Genomic DNA, 15,113 nt, shown 5'->3' on the forward strand with positions numbered 1-15,113 from the left:
TTTGCTTCTTCGCTTGGCCTTCTAAGGAATATCACGCTCGAGCGAACGTTTTGCAATCTAACGTCTACAGCCGCTATCGTACTGACACGCAACGTACATGACAACAGACGATTTTTTTTAATATTTATTAAATATTTATTTCCGAATTTCTCCATACAGTTACACATACAAGAGAGATTAAATTTGCTGGGAAAGAATTTTGTTGGTATTTTGATCAAGTGTTACACATTTAAAGATCAATTTGTTGACGTAACATTAGAGTCAGAAGCTAATTTAAATCCGCTTCTTTAATTGCTTATAAAAAATATATTGTTTATTTGATGTAATATAATTGTGTGTGTGATAACTGATAATATTTTTCTATATAGAATATTTTCTTATTTGCTGGATTATTGTGTAATTTCGATATACATAAATCGATAAACAATTAAATGAGTAAGCTTATGCATAGAATTACAATTTTAATATATTTATTGGAGTACTTTACTGTTTTATTAATTTAAGAAAATGCCTGTGTCATTGTTATGGTTTTGATTGTGCCGGATGATCCAAACGGATATTTCTTTTCGCTCGAAACCGGTTATTCCACTTGCGATGTAATCAACCGCCACGCACCTGCACTCTTGGAGATATTAGCCGCATTATCTTCCTTATAAAAGCAGTGATCTATAATAATAATTGAATTTGTGCATAACATTATTACGCGTTCGGACAATATTCATTGATCTAACTGAGCCGTTAACTTGTTAACTAACTGTGCTTCGTAACTCTTTAGATCGTATCCGTAATTTACAATGTAATTACTATATATAGCGTACTTTGTCCATATAAATTGTACGAATGTTCGTAACTTTAGTACCGGTAATTCGATAACCTTAGCATATATTCGTCTGATTTATCGTGCAATTTGGTAACGTATATTTTCTGTTAAATACTTTAACAAATTTACGAGAATTTATCTTCAATTTTTTATTTTAAAATAAAAGGACACGTTAAAATATAACTAAATATTTCGGCATGATGACATAGAATTTAGAAGTATGCGGAACCAATCTTCATATCACAAAATCGACTTTACATATAACGGCTTTATGGCTGTCACTATCTGTCAACATGTTAGTCAAATATGACATAATGATGAGATCAATTTGATCTTCGATCTTTGGTTAGCTCGTAATGATACGGAATATAATATAAAAATATATTCACTGGAGCGTGTAAAATTAGGATACTCCGCAAATGCTTTATCTGGAGCCACGCATATTTTTATTTTGCGTTCGAATGACGGATCACGGAATGGTCCACGCCTTTCGGCACCTGCCGCTACATCTTTTCTCATCGCAAATTGAGCTAATTAATTTCCGTGTTACTATACCCTCTCTCTCTCCCTTCCTCTTCGAGGCAAGACTTCACTCAATGACTTCGATAGCGATGGTGAAATCTCGTCGTTCTCCATCGTGAGCGGGCGTGAAAGGGTTTCCCCGGTGAAATTCAAGATGCCTGACCTCGTTTGACCTTGACCGAGCTCCATTCCTGCGAAAACAGCAGCAGGACTACTGTCAGTATCCTGTGTTATCTCGTATGATCAGGTAATACTTTCGAATTCGCGAATTTATGTTGTGGTTATGCGTCACTCGTTTTGAAAGTAGTTTGAACAAAAATTCGACAATCTTGCTGAAATCGGTTTTACGGCTGCATCTTCTTAAAATTTACGACGTACTTTTAAAATTAAATTTATACCACCTATAATATCTCGAGAAAACTCTGCATAAAAGCCCCACCTAATTGTTCTATAATTTTTGTATTTCTTTTAAATAAAATATACATGATTTATAAACATTATAAATCTTGATATACGAACATAAAAATGATAAACGTTTAAGCATAATAGTGGAAAAATTATTAATGTCTGAAGAATGGTGTTAAGGTTAAGGATTTCTCTAAGATAAGAAATTTACGAGGATTTCAGACTAAACATAAGATCGATTAAAGGGCGTCATAAAATATTATCGAAAAGCTGTAGATGTTAATAGAGAAATCTTGTGTTTTTACCAACGTATTTGATTTCGCAATGTTATAAAGTTTGAATCGCGATTAGCGGAGAATATGTTGTCATTACATTCTCAGGTATAGCGAATAATTGCAGTTTAATTGCAGTTTCATGTTGATTCACAACTCGATTCATAATGTATCTGCTTTATAAAGTTTGAATTATTCGTGTCGGATATATAGAAACGATAGATGCACATAACGGCTTCAAGAAGCTGATAATGTAACAGATAGACTTACGACAGACGAAGATAGACATATATAGCAAACAATGAACAATAAAAGCAGCATCGCCTGCTACTTGTGATAATTTTGATTATCTGTCCAGTTAATGCGCGATGTCGCGACATCGAATGATTTATATCGAGAGATGAATCGAGGATGGCACATCGCTTGCGCGATGAATTAAGGCCTTTACCAGTGACGTCGCGCGTAAAAAGCTTATAATTTTTTTGTATACGGCAGCGATAAACTGAAAGATGACAAAGTCAGCTGCGACTCCGCAGTAAACTTTGATCGGTTTGACCAAGCGTATTTAGGATGATTCATGTAAATTGATCCCTCGCTGACGAAGCGTTGCACGCATTAATAAAGTTCATGGGTGGGCGGGAAGTAGTTCCGGTGACTGCGACTAGATATAGAACATGGTCATCGTAATACAAAATATACTATGAATGTACGATTTATTGCAATTATAATTCTGCATTCTAATGCAGAAGAAAACGTTGCCTCTCTCGATATTATTTATAAAAAAATTTTGGCTTTAATTTAGTATGCGTGAAGCATTCAGTGTTCATCGAAACATCATAAATTTTATTTAAAACATAATATTTATCGCCAGAACTCTTTATAAAATGGTTAAATGCATTCAGAACTGCATGAAAAATATTCTATAATGAATAAAACTTTCGAATATCGACCAGTATTTCATCTCCATGCTTGTAGCAGTGCCTTTCTCAAGCCATCAAAATTATTTTAACAAATAAGTGTAATTACAATAAAACGGATGCTGATTTTTAAATGATTACTGAAGATTAAGCGTTAAATACTTTGAAAGACTTAGAGTATGACCGACCATGAACCGGATCAGAGGTCGAGGGAGGAAATGAGCTCGTTGAGCGTTGGGGTGAGCAGTAAAACCGAAAGGAAGTACGCGCATGAGAACGATTACGCCGTGCAGTAAGTTTCTGATAATTTTCAATTAGACACACCCCGACGTCGTACGCTTGCGACTTTAAGCAATCGGGTAATCTAGGAAAGCTCATTTTACAAATCTCACACTATCGTATAACCGCCTTTTGAAAATATTTTTTGCAGTTAACGTAATCGCAACAATTTATATCGATAGTGCTTGATTGTAAGTAACATTTTTTGCTTTTACTGAATGTATCATTATGTTGGAAGGGGATCAGAATAGCCTTCTGAGAACCGGAATTCCAGCATACCGCACTTTCAAGTACTGCATTTAAGCCATAAATATAGAAAAAAATTAATTGAAAATATGGACATCGAAAACTGCGTCCACTATTTTTGTCTTCGGTCATATTTTATTGTCTTTAACGTTGTAATACCACAAGTCTGTTGTACGTTTATAAATCAGTTTGATGTCTATATTTTACTATAAAATTACTGTATATCTTTTTTAAATATTTTTAATATCTAAATAATTTTTCAGTTAATCGTTTAATTTTTTTTCTGCAATTTTCATAACGTTTTTTTTAAGTTGTAAAATGTGCATTAATCATTTATGTTTCTAAAATTTAATTTAGTTTATTCTGTGACAATCGGTAACATTCTGTTGTTTATGATTTCAAACTATTGTTTCGGTTGCGGTCAGTATTTTTTTAAATCTTCCGTAATGTCTAGTTAAAAAACAATGACTATGATGTAATGGAAATCTTGAAATTCTTGGCAGTCTCGCGATATATCTTCACAACAAATTAAGATACATTTATGTTAGTTAACTCGTGTTATGATGCCAATGATTTCATACTTCCCGTGTTTTTTACGGTTATATTGCAAATATTATTTTGTGTCTCGGGAGGGGGATGGTAGGATGTTTACGCGTCGATCCGCTCGCTGCACGTGCAAGCGTAACGCGTGCGTATAAGGCGTACTCCTGCGTAGAGTGCGTTCACATGCGAACTGTCAGGCGACAACCGATGGTCTCTCCTCGTAGGTTCAAGGTCCACCTGCGGGAGTGATACTTTACTGCGGCCGGAATAATGGAAAGAACCGTCCTGGGAGTTTCTCATGGAGTCAGGGACCGCATCCTCAGGTTCATTGCCGCAACTTCCCTCCTTTATTAATGCATTCTTCCGATGTCTCTTCAAACTGGCATCTCATTTTTGTCCAGTCATTTTACGTTCGCGTTACTTGCAGAACTGGAACTTCCGATCTTACGAGATATTTGTAGTTCTTGTTGCGTATTTAACGAGTTTTTTATGACTAAAAATTTTAAATGGCGAAGAATTAGTTAAAATTACCCGCTTAATGAGCGTATAAATATAATTTATCGAGTGGTTTCAGAGAATTTAAGACTACAACGTGAAATTAAGAAAAAAAGAAAAGGGTTAATATATCGAGAAATAAAGTTATAGCTATTTACCAGACAATTACGTTACTCTATGCGATGTCCGGACCTGCTTTTAGCAGATTCACGGATGAAAATCGTGTTATACCTCAACATAATATGAGCTAGTAACGTGTCAAAATACAGGATGTGTGTATCTATACCTTTGGTTTATGTTTCCGGAGCTACTTCCGGGCCAACGTATCCATATTTTTAAAATAGCCTTTATTAGTTTATTGACCTTACCGTAAGTCGAGTATTTTGTTCGAATTGAGCGTTACTTTTCTATAAAACTCGTATACATGTGTCAGTTCCCTCCCGCGATACGGTGTCACGCACATGTGAGCATAATTACGATACATATATGAGTAATGTAATGTCATCGCTCGCTGTTTCAATCGTAAGCGGATAATATATTTCAATATGTACCGAGACCCGAGACGAAGAGCATTGTTGCCGCTTAGACTAATCACTACCACGCGACAACGATCGGCAGCTTACTTAAGTTGTTCTGCATTAGCGTTAATGCCAACTTGTCAGATTTAATCCGCCCATTTGCTTGGGCGTAATGCGAGATTACACGCTAGACGCCGAGTTCACACTTTTTTCTCACGATACTTTATCCACAGAAATTACCTGCGTAATGAATCCGACACATTAATTTGCGGCAGTTAACAGTCTGGAGGAAATAAAACGCGCTGCATTTTTCTCGCGCTGCAATCAATCACGAACAATTACTAATCTGAAATCTACTGATGAAATCTACATACAGACGGAAAGCTTACACGCTTAAGTTAATAAATCTTTTTCCTTGGTGCCCAACTCACAAAATTGCTGAGTGGGAACAATAAACATATTAATATAATGATTAATATTTTAATTTACTTACTATTGCGATATTGCGAATTTATTAATAGCAGCTTAACAATTTAAGATAAATTACAAGTCAAACAGAAAATTTCATAAGATGTAGGATATCTTCTATAGGAGAAATGTTGTGCACTTTCTCTCGACCGACATATCATTTGATAAACATTCAAAGTTTTTAGTTTCTTAGCGACTATCTTTAAAATTAAATATTTGGATAACCAAAACAAATTAGAAATCTCTTCAAATATAGTTCAGTTAATAGTTTTGCGTGAAAAAAAAAATGGTATTATCTATTCACATGAATTTAGTAGCCAAGTTTACTTAATTGTCAATTTCTTAAATTGTCAATGTTCAAAATTGTCAATGTTTTAAAAATTCCAATGTCTTTATTGTTGAAACTCTATCGTTCCGGAGGTTTCTGTATTCCGGAGAAAGTGACTTCCGAGAGTTCATTTTACTTAGATGCGTGAACATTATCTAGGACTTCCGCAAATTACAGATTTTGTCAAGGTACGTATCGGGGCAAGGAAATAATAGATTTCCGACACGGAATCGCTGCATATTTGTTCGCTCGTCTCATTTCACCGGCACATGGCATCGGCATGCCATGTTTTATATTCAAATACAGATATTATGTTGCTCGTCCTCGATCGTTGCTCGTCCGTAATGCGGCTGCGTCTTATGATCCGTGACCGCATTTTTCTCTGGATTAACGAACGTTCAACCCAAATCGTCGCGCGACACGAAGGAGGGAGCAGCGAGGCAAATTACCACAAAAAAAATCACTTTCGAAAATCGTCGATCGCCGAGCGATCCCCCTGCGGCGATCGCCGGAAGTAGACCGGAAATCGATCGTCCCGTCACGATGTAAGGCCACTCGATTTCACACGCGGATCTCCGCCGCGTGAACGTGGAATTTACCGAAAGTTTCGCGCAAGAAATATTATTTATTATATATATTGTCACAAAAACGTGTAAAATATTGAAAATGAGTAAAGGTATTTGTATACTAATGTAATAAATAAAATTACATGATAGTATGGTAAGCAAACTTGACATCTCAAAAATAATTACTATTTATTGCCATTACCGATTTTTTTATATCAACGTTACACGCAACGAATACATTTTTATTTAAAAATCAAATATCTGTATTTAAACCTATATTTTCCAAAAGATTAATGGTCATCTAACAATATAATATATTTTGCTTCCTCATAGAGGAAGCTTTGTTTTCGTGAAAAAAATTTTTTTTAAGTATTTTTAGCAAAGTGTTTAGAATGTTCTAAAACGTCGAAAAATCACTTTTGTACAAAATGTCCGTGTGTATTTTATTAATTAAATGGCGTTTTTGAAGGGACGTACCCAACCCTACTCAACTCTCATCCACTACCATTACCATTTCCTTTCCTAACCCTTTTGGACCAACGGTTTAACGTCTCTTCCGAAAGACGGAGCCCAGTTTTCCATCTAGGGATACTGTATCCTTTTGAGATCTATCCGCCAGATTGGGGGGGCAGCGTTTTGCTGAGAAAAATTCTCATCGGCCTAGCGGGATTCGAACCCGGTTCTCCGGATTACGAATCTGGCGCTCTACCCACTAGACCAGCCGTCTCCCCTGTATTTTATTAATTATATTTGTATTTATTGTTCTCCACAATTTAACATTCTTGTCGTAATTTTAATATTTCGAAAATACCACTGCACGTAAACAAGAATAAATGTGACGTTTCTTGAAGGAACGAGAAACACATGTCCGCGCGGACGACAGATGTCAGATAATTCTAAAGTCCGCGCGACAAAGTTATGGCATTTCTTTCGCATATCCTGTTTCGCGAACGAGCCTACTCGACCGAAGAGAAAGAGAGAAAGAGACAGCCCGAGAGCAGGCCCCCTCCCTCGAAGGACGGCTCGATGCGAACCGAGTGTTTATCCATATTACCTTGTATCACTCACGTTTCGCGTTTCCCTCTTTTCTTCGACTCGGCAGGATGCCCATTCACGAGAGTCATGAAAGGCGGTAACCGTAATGACCGACTGACGTCTCGCGTGAATGTAACCGTCGCGTCGTCACGGCACGCTCGAAAGCACGATCGAATCGTCCACAGTTAATATCTCCATTGTTAACAAAAGGAGAAAAATAACATCGCAGGACAGGTCCTCTTCCCTACCCTCCCGCCCCCTCCGAAGATCGTTTCGAGGATAATTTGCAATTGTACGTGGAGAAAACAGACTTGCAATGCAGACTGTAATTTACTTTGCTCGATTGTACATGCAACGAAAATACTTTTTCGAAGAATTTTTTTTTTAACTGTGATGACACATTTTATGCTTGGTTGGAAAACGAGTTCTTCAGTCTTCTTTTCTGCAGAAAAATAAATAAAGGAAGATGCAGGAGATGCGGATCGTGTAGGTACTTGGATGTCTTCGCTTTACGGTCCTTACTTCCAAGAAGTAAAGAAAAAAAATTCCCAGTATTTGCAATTTCTATGTTTTTATAATTACGTTTTTAAAATAATTAATGTTATCTTCAAAGATTTGAAGACAATGGTTAATTGATCTAACAATACGTAATTTTAAGAATTAAAATAGCTAAAATATCCAATTCGATTAAACTCCAATTTGATTAAACAATATTTCATTCTTGAGATATTAAAAAAAAATTTATTTATTGTGCAATTTTTATGTGAAATTTTAAACAATCTTTAAAAAGTAAAATAAAATTCAGCGAAGAATATTACTGTCAATATCCTGCACGAGCGAAATAAGCTTGATGAATCTGTTTGCGTCAAACACACGCGAACTGTAAATTAGTCGCTGTCAGTCTCGCATAATTGACGTTAACTTTAAATGTAGGTTAGGAAAAGGTGCGTTTTTTCGACCCTCATATTTCCACGCGGAAACTTTCCCGAATCGCCGCGGGAGTTTCTCGGGTCGTAAAGGATTGCGTATTTGCACGTGCGCTTATTTGCGCTCGAGTCTAACGCGAACGCACGTCCTAGTCTACCAGAATGTTACATTCGCAAGCAGGAAAGATTTACGTGTGTGACTCGCGAAAAAGTCGATTTTGCTCAAACAACATTAAAAACTCTGTTTACAGTAGCGCTGAAAATCAGGATAACGAGGCGTTTACCGTATATTTCCGTTAAATCTTTGTTAAATTGAGAATTGAACAAACAAGAAAGTAAAATTACTTTACTGAGAGTATAAATGTTGTATCTTGTGTATATTCATTTTCGTTTATCGAAATTGCATACCGATTTAAAAATTGATAGTGTTAATCGCAGATGAATTTTGTAATAAATATATATTTAAGTAGATTTTAATTTAATTTAAAGACAGAGATGTGTGAAGCTAAATATTAACGTATTACTAAATAATTTTTTAAAGCAAAGTTTAATATTTCATACTAATTCATTTTATTATATCATATGCAGGGAAAATAATTTCATAAATTTTCAAGTTCTCTAATACAACATGAAGAGAAGATATGTATGTTTTAAAATATATTTGGGACATCATTACATCTTGTCTGTCCTTTTTAAGTTATTATGATGTTTTTGTATGATAGCATTTTTTCAAAACTCATCATATTCTGCTATCATTATCGTTTTTTTACAGGTTGGTGATGGTAGCATTATAGTCCTTGATGCTACTTTAGATGCATCTACGACCGACGACGCCGAGTGGGAAATCTCCGGGGGTCCACCGTCGCCCTGCGACGTGTCGTTTCTCAACGACAATGTTCTCATCAACGGACGCAGCAACCTCTCGAGGACGCCACGAAATCATAAGGTGAGTGAACTTTTAATTATGCAGTTTTTCCGGGCGACGCTTTACTCGAACAGGTTTCACAGAGAGAAAAGTTGCATCACAATTTAAGTCAATATCAATATCAAAACATTTAAACATAATTGTTTGTATGTTTTTGTTTCTTTATTTTTGCAATCGCATTAGTTTTTACAACAAAAAATTCCATTAAGAACGTGTCTCATAGAGGATAGAATTTTTAAAAAATTATATCAATTTAATGTAAACAGTATAAAGATACAAATAATTTACAATAAGATAGTTTCTACTTCAGGAGATTTAAAAGAAAAACAATTTAATTGATGCGAAATTAAAAATATGAAACGTATAGATATCTTTCATAAACATCGAAAATTAATCGAACAAGTTAAGAGAACGTGAAATCCTGGCATCTTTATTATATATGCTAGTAAAGCAATGGTAATCTCCAATTTTGAATTCTTCTATTTTACGTTTTAATGAAAAAATTAAAGGTAGAACAAATTTATCAGCAGAGATTAGCAAAATAGTATAAATAAGAAATCGTAACATGTCAACCGGAAATAACTTCAAAGCCACCTAAAAACAGTAAAAACCCAGTTATCTATTCAAATCATCGCATCGATGCCAATACGAAGGACCTTATCAGCGTCTCTTACCGATCTTCTGATTTATACCGATAAGGTGCAGTGTTATATCTGTGTCTAATCTAATCAGCATAGCACCGCCATTATTCGCGGATCGTGACCCAGCTACCTTACTAAATCAAAAAGCGCACAGCGTAATATTACTTTCAAGATCGCTCGCGCGGCGTGAGAAAATCTGCCTCGTGAACCATTCGTGAGATCGGACGCACAATGCGCCCGTCCAACTCCCACGTGGAGTCCGAGGAAACTTTTTTTCTTGCAGTGGGGAGAAAGAGAGAGGCTCTAATCCATGCCATCACGTAATATATTTTTGGCTCGTGATGACAAATGTCGGTTTCACGCCTCTCGGCGCCAGAAACGCCGGGTTTATTCCGCTTACATGCGCCCTGCTGACGGAAACATTCCTCGCCCACGGCTAATATAAGAGAGAAAAGATTGTGTATCTTTGGAAAAAAATTTATTGATATTATTCTATAGATCTACGATATGTACCTTTGTATTGGGATATCGCATATATATTTAAAGATTATTCTTATTCGTAAAAATGAAAGTTAGTCACGTGCTTTGTACGGCCCTATTAACATGAAAAACTCTCAGCCTCCACTCCTGCAGACCTGGAATTCCCAGGATTGTCTTGTTTTCGAAATATCATTTAATCTTGGTATACCTACATACATTTAATTAGACATTACACGATCTTTGCGCAATTTGATAACTGTTGATCACCGCGGTTATTATAATATCCAGTAGATTTTATATTTCATTTGAAATTGTAATAGGACATGAATTTTTTGCACTGTATTATTTTATTAGGCACTTTAAACGCGTCTGGATATCTATATCTTAAGATTATGCGCGACGTATAATAATTTATCAGCGCTAAAATATCGAACACGCGCATCGTGTCGAACTGCGCAGTAATAGGAAATTAAGACTTTTTCGTGCAGAGTAACTTCGATTTAATCTGTTATCGAAGTACCGATCGACGGCAGGCAGATAAGCGAACAAAGCGTCGTTTATAAAAGATGCAAGATTATGTACGTAACGTACGGGAAATGGTTGAACCGCAATAATGCACGATGCATACATGTTGTAATATAGACGTTCGCCGCACCGATAACGTATCGCGGGATTTAGCATCGTGTTCCGCCGAACGCAAATGTATAAATATTGATATTGATACCGGGAGCGCAACGATATTTCGCGTAGCTACCGTATATCACCTCCGGACAAGGTAATATACACGAAGCGATTTTAAGCGGAAATATTAACGTGAAAACAGCGAATTTGCAAAACAGCTCACGAGATTAACAGGTCTGAATGTCAATGTCAATTAGCTGATGGTTAAAATGCTTTTTCACCGGAAAAATAAATTATATTTGAGTAATAATTAAATTACAATAAGTTATTTATCGACAATCTTTCCTAAAATTATATTCAAATGTCCACGATAATTAATATTTCGTGTCGCAGTATTTCATCAATTTTTATAATACATACTGTTTCTCTCACCGATGTAAATCCGCGATTGTGCATTTTTTTCAACCGGATATTTCTATTTTTCTTTTCACATTTTCTTAATCTTAATATTTATAATAATATAATATTAAATCCGTTTCTTTGTATTTACGTCTTTTCTATTTTGATAAATAATATGAATCCTCAGGATTGCTCGTAACAATTTGCAAATATTGTACCTTGGTTGACAATATTTCTATTATAGGTACCTTAGCGTTAATTCAAATCAATACCAATACAACTTTCGTCACATATATTAACCAGAAATGTAATCACATTTTCTATAAATACATTTCGCGAGCATCTAATCTCTGTAATAATCGTGTTTAATTAGGTTTAGCGATTCTTACGGAATTTTCAATAGTTTCCATTAAATCATAAAAGATGCAATTATTTGCATCCAATCATCAGACGTTTTACTTCATTCGCGACTTTCTCACGCGATCGCGCATTGACGTGACGTCGCGATGGGAGGCATTCTATTACCAACACCGATAAAATACCAATTTGTAAGTAAAAGTATCGTGTCCGCGGGCCGGCAATGATTTTCGAGCGCCTCGTCGACCAAGTTAATCTACCGTGCACCATGGGAAAAACGTTGGTGAACAATTCCACCGGACACTTGCTCCCTGTGATACAGCAGACGCAAAAAATAAACCATGAAAAACATCGCAGAATATTTCGAAAAAAAATATCTGTATATTTTGATGTAATCTGTATTTTCTGCCAAAATATTAAGCTTTTTTTGACCGCGTTGTTGCTTAACCAATTAATATTAAATGTTGAATGGCAACTCAAATTAAACTTTTGTTAAACTTGAAATTGTTCACAAAATGGGGTCTCGCTATTCTTGTTTCTGAAATTGGACTCTTTTCAATTTCCATGTTTTTTAATCTATTGTGAGTGCTGATGCGTGTCATAACATTCCTATTAAGGAGAAATCTACGACATTGGCCGAGAAATTCATATACATAAAGGCAACGCCGACAGCTCTGGAGCACTCTGTTTTATATTGCCCATTGTGTTCTTACACGATCTCGCTATTCGTCTCGGGAGAGTTGATATTTCCTGGATCGCACCACGGACGCTGCGTCATGTTCTCTCTGGATTTATTTCAGTGTTCCTACACCGTGTCGGATTGATGGAAACGCTGGAATAACCGATCGCGCGTTATGCGCGACGCGGAATTCCTTTCCGCGAGTTATCGGCGGAATGAGTCCCGGTTGGAAAAGCGCGGGCATTGCTCCTGGATCAACGATCCAGACAGGAATTTAGTCGCGCGTTCGTCGTGCGTCGAGAAAGGCGAAAAATTTGAGTCACGCGGCAAAGATCGAGATTAACAGGAGTCTTAACTTCAAATGCATAATTAGAATGCTATTCTTTTTTTATCTTTATACGTTTGCGTTTAATTAATTTGACCTGTCGGAGGAATTTTCTTTTTCAAGAATGTCGTGGAGTTTATATCGCTTCTTTTATTCTTGAATACTGTTGGAAACGTTTATAAAATATTTGTTTATTTTTGTCACAAATAGATGATACGATATAACCATACTGCAATTGGCATGTTTTTGACTAATGCCATCACCTATATTGTCTATTCAAGAATAACGTGTCGAAAATTTCAGGAAAAATATTAAATAATCGTTAAATATATATATGAAATAAAATACAAATTTTAATCAAAGATTATACGCTTAAGATACAACCGAAGTGTTATTTCAACACATTTCTCTTGAAGGCATATCTAAGGAATTCTTTGCACATATGTATGTGCTATCGTCTCTGCATATCTTGCTCTCGCAGCAGGAAACTCGTTCCTCTTACTTCTGCGCTACGTCTTCATTTTATTGTACTTTAGTTGCAATACGATTTAATGCCGCCGATGCTTTCGAGATTAACGCTTATTTTGCATCTTCAAGTCTCACGCAGAAACTTGTACAGCATCTAAGAATATATTCGACAAATACCTTGAGTTCATAAAATGATAATACCATCTTATGTTCATCGATATTACTTGTATCAATACTTTCGTCTTATCTATATAGGGTAAACTCGGGTAAGATTGCCATACAGGAAAGATGGCCAACCTATGTTCATTCGATGTTTCATGGCGAGATTGAAAGAACATATGTTGGCCATCTTTCCTGTATGGCCATCTTACCCGAGTTTACCCTAACAAATTCGGTTGTAACTCCTGATGAATGGAAAATTTAATTACGGTTTTATTTCGTCAGAGTGGGGAACAGACAAAATTTTAATAGAAGTACGAAGTTAATTCTTCCAAATTTTTGCATGTATCACCTGATTTGCTCCTCAAGATTTTCTTCTCTTCTTTCTGTTGAAACACGTCGAGATAAAATGCGTGCTTTACGATTCACTTTGTATTATTTTACGGTTCACTCTGTGCGTCGCGCAAAGTTTCACTTCGCCGACAAACACGATTTAACGGGCGAATACTTTTGTCCCGCGAGTAATAAACCTTTCCGCGTAAGGCCGCGCTGGAAAATCGGGGCAAAGAGAGCGACCCTTACGAGACCGAATGGCTTATCGAAGGAGACGTACGTTCCTCGTGAGAAACTTTTTCCGCGCGGGAACAAGGGGTCGTAATGAGACACGCGAGCGAGGAGTCCTGAATTTTATGTTAAGTTCGTTATGCAAGGCCGCGAGGGTAATGCACGGCCTGACGCCGCGTAGCTTTTCTCTCACGCTATCGCGACCCGTAAGAAAAAAAAGCGTTCGTTTATGATCCTCGTACTTAAGTACTTTCTGAGGCACCTCTCAAGAGAGCGTCAGACCTATTTCCACGTCTCCTACAAAACTATGATAATAACAGATTGCTCGTGGAAAGGCGACGGTGTACCATTTGCATAATGAATTTGTAAATTACCGTAACGACGTAACCAGAGTGTGAGTCAACGTCGATTTACGAGTTTTACGTTTCGCGAAAATGCAAATGGACAAATAGAATGGAATATTTCATTATTTCACATTATGCATTCGTGGGGAATGATAGTTGATGGTTTCTGTCGCAAAAGCAGGTGGCAAAGATTACAAAAATAGCGCTATATAAGAAAGCGAAACCTATATCTCTCTTTTGTTCGTCTTGAAATAAGAAAAAGATCACACAGATAAGATTAAAAATTCTTATCCTGTTGTGATTTATTTCGGTACTGTGTTATTCTTCGCTGTTAAAATACGTTTCGCGTATTTATTTTATGTTCGTTGGTGGTTTTTTAGCGCCTGCAAACGTATATAGTTGTACCCGGCGTGAGTGAACGGTAAATAAATTGGAAATTACTTAACTTGATACAACGTCAACAAAGTATCACTCGAGGAACACGCGAACGAGATTCGTCTCTTCCGTCTCGCACACGACGTGAACGACCGCGCGCCGTTTTCTTTTCTTTCTTTCGCGTAAACGTGCCACCGGGCATACCTACATACCCACATCCGAGGCTTTAGACACGCGTTAGACAATAGCGGTCGGGATCGCGGTAATAAAAGGATCGCGACGCGTAATTTACGCGTGACTTGGCGCCCGCGCGCGCGACAACCGCGTGACGCGACAACCGCGTGACGCGACGCACGTAACGAGCACGCTCGTGTCCGTTAATTGCGAGAGGTAGAGCAGCATGTGTGGGTATGCGGGCATTATGCAATGTATTACG

General features: G+C 36.8%; 1 protein-coding gene and 1 long non-coding RNA gene across 2 annotated transcripts in view; one reads left to right on the forward strand and one right to left on the reverse strand.

Annotated features, from left to right (window-relative positions):
- Positions 1-15,113, forward strand: part of Bif (protein phosphatase 1-binding protein bifocal) — a 39,626-nt gene that overhangs the window by 13,343 nt on the left and 11,170 nt on the right. The window contains exon 2 of the mRNA XM_071717931.1: positions 9,113-9,286. Coding sequence (XP_071574032.1) covers positions 9,113-9,286 — 174 coding nt within the window. The remainder of the gene's footprint in view (positions 1-9,112; positions 9,287-15,113) is intronic.
- Positions 112-15,021, reverse strand: LOC139779545 (uncharacterized). Its single transcript, XR_011719922.1, has 3 exons — positions 14,749-15,021; positions 1,376-1,533; positions 112-666 (listed from the first exon to the last, which is right to left on the reverse strand). It is a non-coding gene; the product is annotated as an uncharacterized lncRNA (long non-coding RNA).

This window comes from Temnothorax nylanderi, unplaced genomic scaffold (genome assembly GCF_030848795.1).
Source record: "Temnothorax nylanderi isolate EJ_2023f unplaced genomic scaffold, tnyl_v1.0 TNYL_tig0230_pilon, whole genome shotgun sequence".
Lineage (NCBI taxonomy): Eukaryota > Metazoa > Arthropoda > Insecta > Hymenoptera > Formicidae > Temnothorax > Temnothorax nylanderi.